This window comes from Falco peregrinus, chromosome 9 (assembly GCF_023634155.1).
Source record: "Falco peregrinus isolate bFalPer1 chromosome 9, bFalPer1.pri, whole genome shotgun sequence".
Classification (NCBI taxonomy): Eukaryota; Metazoa; Chordata; class Aves; order Falconiformes; family Falconidae; genus Falco; species Falco peregrinus.
In genome coordinates this window covers 16,313,398-16,331,181 of record NC_073729.1, presented here as the reverse complement: position 1 = coordinate 16,331,181, position 17,784 = coordinate 16,313,398, and the positions used below count along the sequence as shown (strand labels likewise).

The window sequence follows — 17,784 nt, the reverse complement described above, 5'->3', positions numbered from 1 at the left end:
AAACTGGGCTTGATCCGAACTGGGCACCTCTGCATGGTGCTTTACAGCAGCCTGGCTGGTATGTGCAGAAGGCAGGTGTTTGGCATCTCCTCCAAAGTGGAGGGCATGTGGGCAGTCCCTGTGGTGCTGCAGTTAGGGCAGTTCATCTCATTTGTCTCATCAGCTGCCCGCTCTTGTGGCTGCAGCCAGGTGAGAGCACAAGAGGCATTATCTACACAGGCTTCATCTCACCTGGAATGTTCTTGCTAGGAAGCTGTGTGAGCAACCTGAGCTCAAACTGAGCCCAGCTATGTTAGTTCTGTGAAGTGAGTTGTGTTTTCTTAGGGTACAGCAGAGTTCTTTATGCTTTGAAGTACCATGGCATTATTCCTAAAGGCCATATTTGTTTCCCAATATCCTACGCGTGACTGTAGTTAGAAGCAGCTCAAGTATCTTGATATGTAAAAGGTTTTTGTAAGCTTGGCGCTCCCTTCCTAAAGGAAGGGGAAAAGCGAGGAGGAAGAGTTAGTTTCAGGAATAGTATGTTCTAAACTTAAAATTATTTTATTCTCCTGTTTATGGAATGTTGTCACTAGCACTAATTACATTGTTATCAAGGAACAGGTTTTTATCAGTTGTCTGTCTTCGGTACCTAATTATGCAGTGTTGCATCTGCATTGGGCATGTTAGTACCGCTGGACTTTGGATCTGGCTTTGTTAATCTTATCAGGATGGTTTGTTACAGCCAAGCATACACAGACAGTAAAGTTACTCTGTAAAGGTGTGTGGGATATCCACAGTAGTGTTTGCAGAGGTGAATGCTCTGCTGGCCTCTTCCCTGTACAGGCCACAGCGGTCTTGGAAAATACGGTTTCACCCTTCTGCAGGTGCTTTGGAGAGGCTTAAGAACTGTACTTAAAATGCGAGGAAGGGCATTAGGCTGCTATTACTGGTCTTCACTAATGTGATTACTTAGGTTGCTTCCCGCTTCCTTCTGTGACTGCATAGTGGCATTTACGGTGGTGTCACAAATTTGTGCACCAGGTCTAGCCTTTTAGGTTTGGACAGTAAGCTGAATTTCTTACAAGCACATATTTAAAAAAAAACAACAACAAAACCCTACCAAGAAACAAACAGTACTGCTCTAAGAGTACGTTTTGTCCATTTTAAGCCTTTGTTGGCATCACAAAGGTATCCAGTATTTGGCAGGGAAAGGGGGGTACATTGATTTCCTTTTTAAAATGGTTGGTTTAAGTGACTAGAAAGTACAGTGCGTTCTCATGGTTTCAGAGAAGGTGGTTTATGGGAAGAGAGCAAGGTGGGAAAATGAGCGTAATTTGTATTAGAGCACTGCGATTTATCACACCAAGTCTATAGTAAGGAAAGATAAGTAAGATGAGGCCTGACCCTTTGGCTCTGTCTGTTATTAAGCTGCACAGCTAGAGGAGGAGCAGGGCACAGAACCCTTTGAGCTGACTCACTTGGCTCCCTCCAGTGTTTGCTGGGGAAAGAACACGTGCCAGTATGCTTTCTTTGGAGAAAATGTAATCCAGAATAGCACGTAGCTTTGGATACGAGGCTTGAATTTCAGCTTTCATGTAGCACTTTCAAATGTAATCACAAATCACCTTTTAATTGTATTGTTCTCTATTAGACGAGCAGGTCTGCAAACGAGTGCTGTGGTGTGTTTGTAGGCAGGTTTGTGGAATGGGTGAATTAAAAAATAGTGCATGGGATTGCATCTGCCCCCAGCATGTGCTAGAACTCAGGGATTATCACATTTGCAAGTTTATTTAGGCCAGCATCTAATTTAATATCTAATAACGTTTAGAAAATCAGATGTGACAGGTAAAAATGCAAGGCTGTTAACACAGGAAAATATATCAATACATCTTAACGTAGATTTAAGGGCCCTGAAAGCTACTCTTCAGTCTGTATTCATTTATCCAAGTAGTTTATGCAAACTGAAATGCAAATAGGATAGCCTGCTCCTCACAGACATGCAGGAAAAAAAAATTGGCTGAAAACTACAGTGTGTTTGAAAAGTGTCATGTAAGACTTTTCAGTAGAGAAAACATTACACAGCTCTGCAGGTTTTAGCTAGAAATAAATCAGTAGTCTAGGGTAGTGCATTCTGAAGAGGCTAGGACACAATATTTTGCTTAACTGGTAGTTATTCTGGCAATTCTTCAGCAAATGTTATGTAATTAAAAGGAAATTAATTCAGTCTCCCAATAGGAGCAAAAATTCTGCAGAGAAGAAGGGGAAGAAAATGTTCTTACCTGAAGACACCACCTAGGAATTACTTGGCAAAATACAAAGTTCAAGGAGAGTCTCAAATTTACCGAGGTCATGCAACCACTGTTCACTGCCACGGGCACGTTCATTTATGTCTGTAAGGAGTCTACACTGACTTTATGCAAGCCACACATATGTAAGCTTACACGAGATGACTTGTTAGTCTTACCTAGTTTTACAGTTCCATTGTTTGTGAAGCACACTGAACTGTCTGTAATCAGTACCTGAACATCTGTATCGGGCATGATTATTAAACTGCTAAATAGACATCACTACAAGCGGTCAGCCTACCACATGCTTCCAGATTTTTTCATCTAGTTTTAACCTTCTCTTAAAATTATAGCTAAACTTGAACGGTAACAGACCACAGACACTGCCTCCTGATGAGTCAGAAATGCTCAAGATGCATGACTTCGTCTACTTCGCTGGTTAACAAGATGGCACAGGTTTTGAGCCTATTCCTAACAAGTAGGTTTCCTGTTTCAGTGCAGTTCCCGATGTGTTGTCCTCACTAGGCTGGCCCACACTCAGCAGCGGCAGGGTGTGCATCAGCTGGTTTTTGTCTGTTGGTCTGCTTTCTTTTACAAAGGTCACATGGCATTAAGGGGTTGTCATCAGGGCAGTTAGGAGGAGTGAAACTCCGTAACTCAGTGAAGTCTTCAGTAAGTGATCAGTTAGTTGCTGACTTCATCAGTTAATAAAATGTGTTTATTTCTCTTCAGGAAAGAAGAAGAGAATTTGAGAGCAATCTGCAAAAGGCTGGTTTAGAACTAGAAACAGAAGACAAGAAGGTAAAAAAACCAAACCAAACCAACAAGCAAAAAAAAAACCCAAACCCCAGAAAAATCAGGACCAAAGAAATAGACCTGCAAATTACTAATTAATGTATACCACTTTGTTTCTTTGAGAAGAATTATATATTATTCTAGCGGGTTCCAGCGGAGTATGACTAATTTAGGTGAAACAAGCTTAATGTGTTTATTTTTCCAGATATGTTCATAAGAATTGTGGAAGCAAAGTAATTTTGAATCAGGAGGGAGTGATGGCTTTTGATTTCAGCACAAAAAGAAAGCAGTTCCAAAACAGTGGTGACTTAATTTAAACCCATGTCAATGGGAAGTATGCTCACAGCTGAATTTAATCCCACCTAGCAACTGGTAACATGTTTGGAAGTCAGTGAATGGATTAGTGTATGCCCGCTGGATGTTGTCATGTTGAGGAAGGACCCTGGTGTAACAACTTGAGGATGTTTGATTAGTGTTACTGTTTCGTTTAATAATTGGAGAACACGGGATGCTGACTTCCTCAGTCAGCGTGCTCTTTTTTTCTGCCCGAGTGGGGCAAAGCCCTGATGAGGTTCAGATTCTGTAACATCCGTAGATGGGGATTCACTGAGCAACACGTTAGAAATACTTGGATCGCTGTGTTCTCCTGCGTGTGAAAAGGGACGCTAGAAGAACATGCACTGTTGGGTGAGGCCTATGATAAGATTATTCCTTATTATAGGTGTGAGGCTGTAATGGATCTTGGCTCTTGTTGGCAAATCCTTTTTGCAAGGAGGTTCGTAATCTCTGATCTGCTGGATGAAAACTGCCGCCTCCAGGACAGGGAACAGCTTGACAGTCCAGCACGGTGGCCTGCAGGATGCGCGGGCTGCCAGGTGGCCAGCCCTGCACTGCAAACCCTGGTGTTTCCAGTGCACTCAGAGATACGTAATAATAATAATAATAAAATATTTATATATACCCACACACAAAAAAATCCCCCTACCTCCCCTTCTTTTTTTTTTTTTAAAAAAAGCTTTCAGAAGTATGTAAAAGGCAATACATTTTGTATAACAACTATTTTTATAAATCTTGCCGTAAAACACAGTTTAGTTTGATGTCTGATTTACCTTTTCTGGGGCAGGAATCCGAAGATGGCAAGATTTACTTTGTCAAGATCCATGCCCCGTGGGAGGTTCTGATCACGTATGCAGAAGTGCTGAACATTAAAGTTCCGATCAAAGAAAATGACATTCCCTCAATGGTGGAGAACCCCCTGGACTGTATGCTTGCACCGCTCAGGCTTCCCAAGGAGGTGATGCACCCTGAACCAGACTATTTCACAGCACCGTTCAGCAAGGAGAAGCAGGAGCTGTACCTCATTAATGATGAGAGCACTTTCTTCTCACCATCCATGAGAAACAGAATAGTACGTAGTGAATTTGCCGACTTTATATTTACATGGGGATTTACATGGTCCTGTTGGAATATTTATATGAGGAAAGAGTATATAAACTGTGATATCCATGGGTAAATATGAGGGAGCGTAGGTGTCTGGACATCTTTACTAGAAATCTAGAATAATATTTGTTGTAATGGATCTTCTGGATGTCTACAAGGTAAGTGTCCGCTCAGCGGTCTCGTACAGGGTAGGGCCTTCTGGAGAAATGCTTTTTGCCTTTGTGTCTTGTTCCTGCAGATTACACGCAGTGCACAACCATTCTAGGTTTTTGTTAAATGGCCTTAAAGCAGGAAAGGTCTGAAATTCTGTGTTTGAATCACAGGTTAATTATATTCTTACACGTTGCCCATATGGAACAGAAGAAGGGAAAAAAAAATTCGGGATTAAGAGACTGCTAAATAATGGCACCTATTCAGCTGCATACCCTCTTCATGATGTAAGTATTTTAGCTTTCTGGTCCCTTGAGCATTTCCAAATGTTTTTTCTCTTTTACCTACTATGACATTTGCTGTTTCCAGCAGAAATGAAAATGTGCTCAAACCTTCCATTTGTCCCAGACATAGATTGTTGTTGATGATACACAAGATGTATCTGCCAGCCCTCCTGTTTGGCTTTGATGTTTGTGCTGAAATGTTTCTTCCTGTGGATGAGTTTGTAGGATATACTGATGTGTCAGTCACACAGTTTGTTAAGAGACTTATTCCATAGTATAGTCCTATAATGTCTATGGTACAGATTATTCAATAGCACATTCGAAAGATTATAATAAGGTGTGAACGCCTACTGTAGATGCATTCATTCGGCAGTGTGTGTGTATACAGGGTGTGTACATACATATGTTGTAGTTACACAGTAGTGCATACTACCTGTAGTTAGATAAATACTCTTGGGATCATACCATGTTTGGACTGAAGTCAGATGAGTTGCGTGAGCCCTCGTGTTCAGCGTGGGGTGATTGCTTGTCAGTCTCCTAGTGAGCTTTGAGCAACTGCAAATATTGGAAGTGTGATAAGGATGGTAAATACTGTAGGGTCAATTTTTTAGTGCAACGAATGTGGATTTGACCCTGAAATCCCTTGGAGAAAACAAGAGAGAGATGGGTTACTGTATTTTACAGGGGTTTCTCATATTTCTTTTTTTATTTTTCTTCTGAATATTGTTTTTAAGTGGTTGCTTAAATCTTAATTTCTCTGCTTGTTTTTAATAGTTATTTCAGATCTCTCACAATGCTTTAGAGACCTTAAATTGCTTATTTATATTTGTGAATTCTACCACAAGGTATTTTAAAAAACTTTATATAGATACATATTTTAAATGTTTTTAAAATTTTTTCCTTCCTTAGAGAATGAAAAGAAACAGATGAACTTTTTAGGTTTTCAGGGGGAAGTTCAGCTGATCAGTCTCTACACTGTAGAAGACTAGTCTAAGCTGGAAAGTACTTTATACTATTGGAACTACCAAAACCACAGATAATAAAAAACAGTTGTATAAGAATCTATTCTATACAAGTACAACCAACCATAAATGTTAAGAAATCATATGAAAAAAGTTCCAAAAATCATGAGACAGATTCACAGATCATTGTCTAAAGAATAACTATTTAATCTTTTAAAATATTTTTAAATGGTAAGCTTTAGGCTGTTTGATTTCCATTTAGAAACCAATTTTCGTGCTTTTCTTTGTGATTTAGAGACGTTCAGAAAAAAATGAAAACCAAGATCAGGCTGAATATTTGACATAGCCAAATATTTGTAAAGGCAGAGTTCTGCAACACCAAATAAAATCACAAGAGCTGTCAGAAACTGTGGTTATTTTGTGCTGTTCAATTTCTAGGAAACTGATGAAGTTCCAAAATTTTCTTATTGTTTGACAGGTAGATACATGATGGTGATTAACTACTGAAGTTAATTAGTGTCACAATTTAATTTTACATGTCCTTACCTTACAGTTTGAGAAGCCACAGCATGGAGTATATATAGTGCTATGGCTGGAGTCAGGAAACTTAATTTATATCCCCTAGTTTACATCTCTCAGTAAAATGCTTTTGGCTGTGCAATTTGCAATGAGACTGAAGTACAGAGAACAGGATTTAAATCTGCATTATTTTTACTCGAGTAAAATAGTGGTTTCTACTTCAGGGAAGCTTGAACTTCTGCAATTGCATATGCTACACCAGTGTGAAGGAACAAACCATTCACTGCAGTAATTTACCAGTGCAAATGAGTATGTTGTACCACCACAACACTGGTGTAACGCAACATAATGTGGTTACAGGCCAGACTAACTTAATGTCTAAGACGGATAGATGTTTTCTGAAAATGTATGTTACTTAAAACATTACACATATAAAAAAGGGTTCTACTTAAATAAAGCAGTGGAGTGCTAACTTTGAAATTCAAATCAGTTTCATCGGCGCAATCTTAAGAGGGATGCGTCATCATTAATATTTGTTTCTTTCAATGTAGTATTTGAGTCTGTCGATGAGCTGTTTTGGCTTTACTCTGATTTGCTTGCAGTGCCAGTACTGGAAAAAGGCAAACGATCCGAACTGTGACAATGAGAGGTATACGCTGTACATGGAGTGGGCCCGTTTCTTGCGGTTCTACAAAGAACAGCCTTTGGACCTTATCAGGTAAAATGCTGACTGTGTTTTCTTATGTTTTCTTGGTTTTCACTGTAATACGACCCACCAGAGGTTTTTACTAGCAGCTGGAAAAATGGTTTTCTCAGCAGCATCTTTCAATCTAGCCAGTGCTCCTGGGGTCAGGTACATTACAGATAATTCAGCTATAAAGGAACACCTATGTAGAATACCTTGCATTTTATAACCAGTATTTGCCACAATTTTTAAAGATTTATTTTTAATTCTGAAATTTCGACATAGACATGAAAAAACACTGATAGAATCCATTTTGAAGCCTGTCTCTTAATTCAGTGCTGAACCCAGTTTTAAACTGACCTTACCCAAGATCTCTTTGATTCAGCTCATATGATACAACAAAAACGTTCGTTTATTCACAGGCTCCAGTTGCCCTGTACACAACCAGTTGTATTTCTGTGAATTACCCTTTCGTACTAACAACATAATCAGAACTGTATAATTGGTATAACTCCTTGGGAAATCAAAAAGTTAATCTTTGTTTATATTATTCTGTGGGAAGGAGAGTGACTGGTTTTTTTATAGACTTTTTTTGCACTAGAGCTTCTGCTGGGAGGAAAAAAAAGAGTCAGAAGAGGCCATGTATTTTGTTTATTCAGCTTGTGTAACTTCTCACAGCTAGCTTCAAATCTCATTTTTCCAGTGTACATCAATGTATTTACTCTTCTGCTAAATGAGAATTTTGCCATTCTTCATTTTGACTCTGGCCAGTTTGCTCTATTGCAATCTTAAAGTTTGTTTTGTATTCCTATTAATTGCAATTTCTTTTTTTTTTTTTCATTCAGGAAGTACTATGGTGAGAAGATTGGGATCTATTTTGCCTGGCTAGGATTTTACACTGAGATGTTATTCCTTGCAGCAGTAGTTGGCTTAATCTGTTTTCTTTATGGCTTGTTTACAATGGATGAAAATATGAGCAGGTGAGTGTAATGTTGACAATCTCCTGGACTTAAAATGGGAAAAGCTAAGCAATGTAGAAAGAAAAGCAAGTAACAAGATTTTAAAGCTTGTCAGAGCTGACAAATTTGTTCTTCAGCTATCTTTAACTAAAATGGTGGTGGACAGCTAATGCAGAACTTGTGACTATTAATTAGTCAGACAATTTGTAGGTGAAAAGCAGTATTTTATTGCCATTTGGCAATAGCTTTTTATATTGGAGTACCTGCAATACATAAAGTCTTAAAGACTACCACTGACATCTCAGAATTGTTTGTTTCAAGTGTTTATTATTGCCTTAAGCTTTTCTATTTTAATCTGTCTTATGGAGTAGTCCATTGACCATTTTGTGTACGTCATCGTTTGTACTAACTACCAGAAACATGAGTACAGGACAGAGCAGCAGTGTTCTTCCATCAAAGAGTGATCGGGTACCTCGGAAGCCAGAGTTTGCTTCTTTTTAAATAAGCATTGTATTTGTTTCTTCAAGGGTCCCAAGATTTACTGTATTCAGGGGTTTGGTGGGGAAGAGGGCTGACATTTCATTGCTCACTGTTTTTTGTGAGACGGCTTCCAGGAAATTTTAACCGTTAAAGGTGAATAACAGGTTAAAATTCTCAGCCATTCTATTGAATAATGTAATTTTGAGACTTTGATTTTAGCTAGGGTCAGAATTCATATGGGAATACTGCTATACATGTTCATATTTCTCTGGATACTAGAGGACTACTGTAGGATTGAGAACTTAGCCCACTGTAGTAGTGGAATTTAAGTAGCACATTTTACTGTAGATAGGAAAGCTGAATTAATACCTCTACTTTTAGAAAAGGTGTTTTGAACCCATTACTAACCTCATGAGAAATAAGATGGTTTATATCTCACCTGGAAGCAGTGCAGGTGCAGTACAGCTCCTTGGAGACTTGTGATTCGTTACTGATAGAATCAGAAAGCCCACACCAAGTGAGCTGCTAGTTCTCCTTCTGGCAACTGCTACGTTTCTTGGCTTGCCCTGACCAGCCACAGGTTTCCACTGGTGAATGTGATAGGACTTGGCATCTTCTTTGTGAAGCTGCAAATGCTGAGCTTTGAACAAATGAACCTTGTAATTTACTTTTCAAAAAAAAAATTTCTTATAGCAGCTCTTAAGATGCTGTGCAAACAGATACTGTACAATGTTTTCCTCCTCAGCAAAGAAATCTGTGACCCTGCAATTGGAGGAGAGATCATCATGTGCCCTCTTTGTGACCGAGAGTGTGAGTACTGGAGGCTAAACACCACCTGTGCATCCTCAGAGGTCTGTATCTGGTTCTCCAGCCACTTCTCATTTTTGTTCGTACTGAAAGCTGCTTTGGTACTGATTTGTTCCTGTGTATTCTTTTACAGTATTCCCATTTGTTTGACAACGTGGCAACTCTTTTTTTTGCCATTTTCATGGGCATATGGGGTGAGTACATCTGGTAAGATTTACGTCAAGCAATAAAGAGATCTTGGCCAAACTGCTGAGGGACACTGGAAGTGGGAAGAAAGGGAATAATGACTTTGCTATAATATCCTGCCACAGATGCAAAAGTGATAAAAGAGTAAAAATAATAGGAATTTACAGAGTAAAAAAAAGCCCAAACAAAACCCAGCAGATATCTAGGATATCATAGCATTGCATACTCTTAACTACTAACATTTGTTCCTTTCCTTCGTAACCTAAGATGGAGCAGTCTGACCTTACGCAGTCCTTATAAGAATCCTCTCTACTAAGCCCTGCACATTATCAGTGTCCCTGTGAGGGGGCAGAGGCCTTTCACTGGATGGTGGTCTGTCACTGCCACTTTATTAGCAGCGCTTTTAGAATGAGAATTATTTGGCTTTTATTCCAAAGAAGTTCATACATTGTAGTATGTTTGGATGATGCAGGAATAGGTGGATTTCCTGACTCTGTCTATGAGCATGGTTTCACTCCATGCGATACTTGTTCAGGCTTAAGATCGTACTGTCTTGAATACATGTTCCTGAAGTCTGCGAAGGTTCATAGATGCAGGATATTGTAGTTATTGTTTCTTATTTCTTGAAATACCTTGTATCCTGTTTCATACCAGTTGTGTGAAATATCCCGATTAACTCTTCGGTTTGACTATAGCTACTTTGTTAGCACACGGACATCTGTGTGCTAATAGAAAATCTATTTGTGTATTTTTTGTCGCATGATCTAGATACTAACATTTTTCATGGAGAATTCTCAGAAAAAAAAAATATCAAAGCGGATGATGTTGTATGATTGTTTACTAAAGTTTCCTTGGTTTTAAGCACTAGTGTTTGAGTGACAGGGATTAGTCATTCAGGAAGTACCAGCAAAAGATTTTGGAACTGCAGAAGATAAGCTTTCCTGTCTTTGTGTAAAACTGTAAAGCCTCTCCAGTTCAAACAAGAACAATCAGATTACTAAAAGTTTACATGTTAAAGTAGTTTATAGAGGGCTTTGTAAATGTTATATAGTATTACATATTACATATTACATTATATAGTTTTTTGGTTTATGTATGAAATAGTTCCCTCTAGTGTTTTAAAAATGCCTTAAGCCAGCCTCATTCTTGATCATATGAAAAGCATCAGATACTCACTGTCTTTAAAATGACTGTCATATCAAATAATCATCAAAAAGCAACAGAAATCTTCAAACTTACTACTTGAAAACATTTCTGCTTATTTTAATAGTTGTCCATGTGTTACAGGTTTATACACAAGCAATTAGTTGAATTATCACGTTCCTTTGTTAATTCCGTTTTTCTATTTGCGTATGAAAAGTAGTTAAACTGTAATTGAACATGGTTGTTGCAGCCATGGAAATGCTCGTATCCTGTCTTGGCATCTCTCTTGTCATCCACTTTGGAAGTTCAGTTAGCTAATAAGTTACTTAATCCATATTATGGTCTTGGCTGTGAACTGTTAATAGGTAGTCAAAAACAGATGGGTCACACTGTGAGGGTAAACAATAGACCACAAAATAGAAGCCAGTGCAGAAGTAAGTTTAACTTCGTTTGTAAACATGTTAATTTCTCCCTTAACTGTGTTGTAACATACTGCAGTTACGCTTTTCTTGGAGTTTTGGAAGAGACGCCAAGCTCGACTGAAATATGAGTGGGATTTAGTTGATTTTGAAGAGGAACAGCAACAACTCCAGCTGAGGCCTGAGTATGAGGCAAAATGTACCCAAAAAAAGAAGAATCCTGTAACTCAGGTAACGAGCCTGCTGGGTTGACATGCATGCAAATGTAATTGTGCACTGACATTTTGGTAATGTGTGAGTTCTGTCTCAGGAACAAGTCTGTATCTCATGGCTAGGTAAAGATTTGTGTGACACACGTTAAGCAATACTGCGTTTACATTGGAGCAGGGCAGGCCCTCAGCTCTTCCATCTCCACGGAGCAGTGTCTGTGACAGCAGGGAGTTTGGCTGAAATGTGTAGAACGTGATGCCAACCACACCCTCACTGAACACAACAGATTGCATTGAATATCAAAGCAGAATTTGGTAGCACATGGTTTTCTTGCTGAAGGCATCCAGTTGATGAGTGCTGAGGTGTGTGCCCTTTGACTGGCATCAGAGGTAAACACTTCACCTGCTGAAAGCAGCATAGCTGTGCTAGCGTCAGTAAATCCAGGGGTCTGTTTACCCTGGCGCAGCCGTTGCGGGGTGGGTGTCCTGCTTTCCAGTCTGAAGGTAGCAGTGAGTGGAGGCCATCAGCACGATGGCCTCCTGCCCGTGACAGCCATGCCCCACCTCTTGGCCCGTGGCTCTCTTCTGCAGATGTATTTTGTCATCTAGGCTTTTGACACAGAATAAATGAGAAATGGGGGGTTTGCCCCTGGGGTGTGCACATAACTTCGGTTATCCTCTGCTTTTAATTTCCATTGGAAACTGATACATTAAATCAGGAATACAAAGGGAAAGTTTGAAGCTTTCACTTGGCTAACACCATCTTTACAGTGTCCTTCACATCTCAAGGTAGCAGTCTCTGAAATCTTCGCACCTTTAAAAGCACACATTCTCATCCCTATACATATGTATGCATATGCATATAACATATGCAGAACCAGTTGTCTTGATCTGAAGATACCGTAGTGGGACTAGCTGTGCTTTTACTTCTGATACAACCGCTTTGGGGAATGCTAGAGAGATGAAGGTTGCTGCAGCCCTTTGTCTGAAATCTAATTGAGATACAATTAACCACGCTATTTAACTCTGTTAAGTGTTCTATATAAATACTTACTAGAATTAATTGTCTGTCTTTAAATTTAATTTAGGTAGGATTTATTTGACAAGTTTAAGTATCAGATGGTTACGTTGCAATACAACATCTACCACCTCAATTTGATGTATTTTTAAATCAGTCTTCCTCATCCTATAAATGACTTATTTTCACTAGTCATTAAGTACACTTTGGTAACAGAAAAGAAATACAAGCTTGGCCAGAACATGGGGAGAATCATTGTTATATAAGAGTAGCCCTGTCTTTCAGGGCTTGTCTCCTTAATTAGCAGGAAACCTATGCAGTAATGGTATCTCTTGTGAGAAGCAGTTTTTCTGTCGCTCCTTCCCCTTCTGCACATACAGCGTTAATGCAGTTCTTCGTAAACCTGTAGCTTGTACGCTGTACAGATTACACAGAGATCTTTGATAACCATGAGCCATGATTTTGAATGTAGCTCTGCTGAGATACTGATTTCTGCAGGCTCAGGAAAACAGTTTCAGGTAAATCAATTTTTCATTAGCTAGTTTTGCTAATTGAAAACAGATACCTGCCTGTTGTGTGTTATTTGCTAGCTTGCATCCCTGTGTACGCTCAGGTGCAAAACCTCCCCTTTCTTATGTGGCTGCACAGTGACCAAAACCAGCTGAACCACGGCGGTTCTGCCGCAGTTGAAGGAGGGAGCAGGGGGAAGTGACACGGGCAGTTCACGGCCCCTGTGTGCTCTGAAGTACCGGGCTGCAGCAGAGGGTAAGCGTGCCAGGACGGGGAAGTCATGGGCTGACTCCGACGGTGGTTAGGTACAGCATGGACCACAACCTGCCGTCTGGCGAGGGGAATCAGCTGGAGCAGGGCACGGCCCAAGATGGCCTGGGTTAGATGTATTTGTATAATTGTCCTGAGGGAGAAGATTTGTCTCTCAAAATTCTTGCAGATGTCTTAGGTAGAATGGTTTATTTGGACTTCATTTAGAAAACAGAAATTGGACCTTAGTGCATTTTTCTTACCTCAGAGTGAGATACTGCGCTGCTCTGTGCTTTCTAAGCAGGCATCAACAATTACCATAAAAATGCTATGACTGTACAATCCTTTAATTTATGAGACATCAGTTTATTACCTTGGTGGATTTTCAGAAGCTTTTGTGTGGCAGGGTTTAGCAGTGATCCTTACCAATATGCAGTTGCAGCAAACCGTACAGGTTAGCCACACGGTAGTGCAATTTCCTTTCATTATCTAATGTGCAATACTGAACACATGAAAGGACAGTGCTTCCAAATGAGTTAGTTCTGCAGACTGATAAGGTAATATGGACACAGGTCACTGAGTTTCTTGCGTCCCAGGGCTGGCTTTGTTTCACTCTTAAAATTATTTCCTCATTATTCCTGGCTGTGATTCAAAGTTCTACATGCACTGAAACAGAAATTGCCCATCTTGAGGCTTTAATTAACACCTCATTTGCTCGTGGTGCTAATATATCTGGTTAGGTCATGGCTAAAATCTGGTTTTGCTGATTACAGTACAATTGTAATTTACATAAATAATGAAGCATTCCATTTATACTTGAGCTCTGTCATTGCACATTAGTGCCTACAGTTCTAAAGTAGAAAACTTGTTGAATAGCCTAGAATATGTGAAACATTTGTTCTTAATACAGAATATATGTCTTATTTGTTAATACAAAACAGGGATAAAATGTTATGAGCTTCTGTAAAGCCATCTGATATCTATGCTCGTATCTTATCTGCAGCTGGTTTTTATAGGTCTGTTAATAGAGCCTTTAACTGTTATCATCAGAAAACTTGTTGTGACTTGAGACTGCAGTATTGGTAATTGCGTGTAGTAAGTATACTGAGGCAGATACAGGCAGTGTGTCTCTCCTGAGAGAATAGCACGTTACACTTCAAACGAAATCAGGGTGGTCTGAGCACGCTGTTTGACTGAGGGGTGTCGCCATCAAGAAACAGCGCTTGTAGAACAACTGCACCTGCATGGTGGTGCCAGGGAGAAACGTACAGCTCAGGGCAGCAACTGTGTTCAGCATAATTACACCACATTATACCAGTGTGTTTGGCACATTCTGGACTTCTGTACAAACTCCCTTCAACACCATTTTACAGGTTCCATATCTTCTGTTGTCGAAACAAGCATTTTCTAGTTCAATATACTTATTGATAATATACTTAATATTGTCCCCATCTGTAGTAGTGGATGCCCCTTTGTCCAAGAGAAGTGTAAGCATGCTATGATGCCTTGTCCCAAAGATTTATCAAACTCAGATTATTTTTTACTGAGTCTTATTCCACTAGCATTAGTTCTTAAATAATCCTTTTTTAACACATGTAATCTGGTATTTTAGGAATTAGAATTGGTTGTGAAAAAGAGAACTTTACACGAACATGGAAAGTTGTTCATGTGCTATATGGGGATACTTTCTTGGGTAAGACCTAGCTGCCTGATGCTGTAGCAGAGAACAGCAACTAATACAGCCATTTCTTCAATTAAAAATGAAATTGAAGGAGTGGAGGAAAAGGCGCTCTGGCTGTGTGGAAAAGCATGGCACATCCAAGTAAACGATCATTTTAAGAAACCTCAACATGAAGAATTTCTTAAAATTGAGTCCGGTTTTGGACTCAGAGCTGAATGGCAGCTGCCCTAGCACTACAGAAACAGTTCTGGCCTGCTCATCTGATGAAGAAGTTGATCTTTTTCCTTCAGCTACCGATTGATCTTTGCAAAGGTTTAACCATTCTTTCCAGGTACTTTCTTTAGGTTTAGCATTTTTATGGCCACTTCTGTCCTGACCTTATTTCCCACCCCCAGCACATTCAAAATCATGTCTTGTCTGCTCTTTTAGAGAGCGGGGTTGTGAATGGTTTTCTTTGGATGTGGGCACTTTCACACAGCTGATGAGCGCGCTGTGTGCTGCTTGATGTTAAAATAAGATTACAGATCTGTGAACTGTGCTGTGCTTGCTTGACTTGTTTCAGGAGATGGAGCCTTACTTGCCTATAACTAGCCAGGCTGTGCGATTCTGCATCTCAGGAACTACAGTGTTGTTCTGGGTGAGCATCTTTTTGAATCATCACTTTAACATCTATCAGAGTTGCTGATCATCACTTGTGACATTAACACAAACTGGTTTTATTAATGATATTAACACATGCTTTTATTTTTGTCCTGCAGATTTTTTGCTGTAATGCAAAATGCACTTCAATTCAGATTAAAAAAAAAAAAAAAAAAAAAAAGACCAGACCTTGGAAATATGTTATTAATCAGTAATTTGATTGGACATTTTAGCATAGGAAGAATTCTTTCTCTGGGTTATGTGCTGAACAAACCATACTGAAAAGAATTGTAGTAAAGAGGGGAAAAAAAAGTATTATTAACTACCATTAAATATATATACATTCCTCAGTTGAAATATCTGCAGAGTGAATTTCAGGGTGGACAATATAAACTAACTTCACCCTTCCATCTCCATTTCTATGAGTCTGTATCCTTCTGCACTATTTTTTTTTCTTTTTTTTTTTTTTTCCTGTTGGCATTGGATCTTCTGCTTGTGTTAACAAAATAATTTTACTGAGTTTAATGTGCTTGTGTACTTTGCATTTCAGATCTGCTGAACTCATACCCATAAAGAATAAAATTTAGAAAGTATAAAGCGTGGTGGTTTACAACTTCTTTCAAATGTTGCGTGCTTGTAGCTGTACTAAGCGCTAAGTGTATTTCAAATCTCTGTTGTTTTCTTAGGTGTCTCTTATTATAGCTAGCATGATCGCTGTGATTGTGTACCGTCTTGCAGTGTACGCTGCCTTTGCCAGCCTCATGGAGAACACTCAGACTTTACAGCCCATCAGCGGATTGCTGACCCCTCAGCTGGCAACTTCAGTCACAGCCTCGTGCCTGAATTTTGTAATCATCATGATATTGAATTTCTTATATGAGAGAATAGCCATCTGGATTACTGATATGGGTAAGCAGTGTACTTGAAGACTAAGCTTTTAAAGAATGACTACAGGGAGAACCCATCTAGAGATGCACTACATGGCTCTCAACTCAGGCACAATGGGACCGCTAGGACTGTAGACTACCGAGTCTGTAGCTTGCAGCAGTGACTCAGTTGTATCCATGACCATACTGAACTTCTTCCTTGCATTTCAATAGTTACCACAAGCTGGTTTCTCTTAGTATGTTTGCTTATATCCAAACTAGTCTACAGAGACAACCACAATTCTGAACATAATTAAAAATTATCATGTCTTTAATATATTAGAGTCACTAAAGCAAGATCAAACTCTTGATTTAGCAGTATTTCAATTAGAAATCCTGAAGATGTATTTTTTTTTTAAATCTATCACAGCTTTCACAGCCATCTTTACAAGAAAAAAGACTACAGAATAATATCTTGCTTAAGGGGGAAGATAGGAGGATGGGGGATGGGGGATGGGATAGGACAGTCCATTTTTCATTTTTTTTTCTGAGCCGTTTCCCTTAGCTATGGCTTTACAGATCTGGAGTTACACAGGTTGAAGACAGAGATGGAGCAAGCTGAGAAGTTGGGCATGAGATACATTATTGTCGCTGTTGGTAGCGTTGCCTGCAGTAGGCTCACTCCAGAGCTGGAGGAGCCAGCAGGCAGGCCCAGAAAGATCTATTACTTTTTTTTGTAGCAGATTTTATGTTTTGATGTTGCTTGCTTGCTGGAAATACCCTTCCCTAGAGCTCTTCTGAAGTATTTGATTTTGTTTGCCCTTAATGATTTAGATGTACAAGTCCCTGCAGGTGCTTTATAGAAAGAAATAATCACAGAATATTTAGCTTGAGGGCAGGGAGAGCTGAGAGTATTAAGTATTTGTAGCTTGTACAGCTGTCATAAAAACAGTTGGGTGATTTTTTTTTTTTTTGAGGTCTTACAAGTGGAATCAAGAATTGAAAGGTGTTTCTTGCAGACACTTAATGGGATGTTGCGCTGGGTTTATTTTGATTTATCATGGACCATCTCCTATCTTGGAGATCTATATTGCTTATCTCACTTGGCCAGATTAGACTGGAGAAAGACAGAACAAGTAATAAGTAAAATTCCCCCTAGCAAAACCAAAACCAAACAGAAAATCATCATTTTTTTTTAATCTTCCTTCAAGAGCACAAATTATAAGCAAGAGGGTGCAGCACTGTTGTTTTGCTGCTTCCAAGTGTGGAGGATTGATTTCTGGAGTGTCAGTGGTACCTGCGGTTCTCGTCACCGAGGGACAGTAGGTTTTACATCGGGGGGCTGCTGCGCTCCCCTGGCGGCCCCGGCAGCCGTGCCTGGCTCAGGCTTGAGATGTGCTTGGGGCCAGGGCATGAAATGGCAGGAGTTCAATGACATGAAATGTTCAAACTCTGTTCATACTTGAATTCCTTAGAAATGTTAGGCCAGATTTTGCTTTCAGACATGCAGGTGTAA

At 39.5% G+C, this 17,784-nt stretch overlaps 1 protein-coding gene across 4 annotated transcripts in view; it reads left to right on the top strand.

The window, feature by feature from the left end:
• Positions 1–17,784, top strand: part of ANO5 (anoctamin 5) — a 62,535-nt gene that overhangs the window by 31,943 nt on the left and 12,808 nt on the right. For all 4 annotated transcript variants that reach the window (XM_055813550.1, XM_055813551.1, XM_055813552.1 and 1 more), the window contains 10 exons: positions 3,000–3,068; positions 4,186–4,470; positions 4,826–4,939; positions 7,020–7,135; positions 7,948–8,082; positions 9,287–9,392; positions 9,482–9,542; positions 11,176–11,327; positions 15,326–15,400; positions 16,089–16,311. In XM_055813550.1, coding sequence (XP_055669525.1) covers positions 3,000–3,068; positions 4,186–4,470; positions 4,826–4,939; positions 7,020–7,135; positions 7,948–8,082; positions 9,287–9,392; positions 9,482–9,542; positions 11,176–11,327; positions 15,326–15,400; positions 16,089–16,311 — 1,336 coding nt within the window. The remainder of the gene's footprint in view (positions 1–2,999; positions 3,069–4,185; positions 4,471–4,825; positions 4,940–7,019; positions 7,136–7,947; positions 8,083–9,286; positions 9,393–9,481; positions 9,543–11,175; positions 11,328–15,325; positions 15,401–16,088; positions 16,312–17,784) is intronic.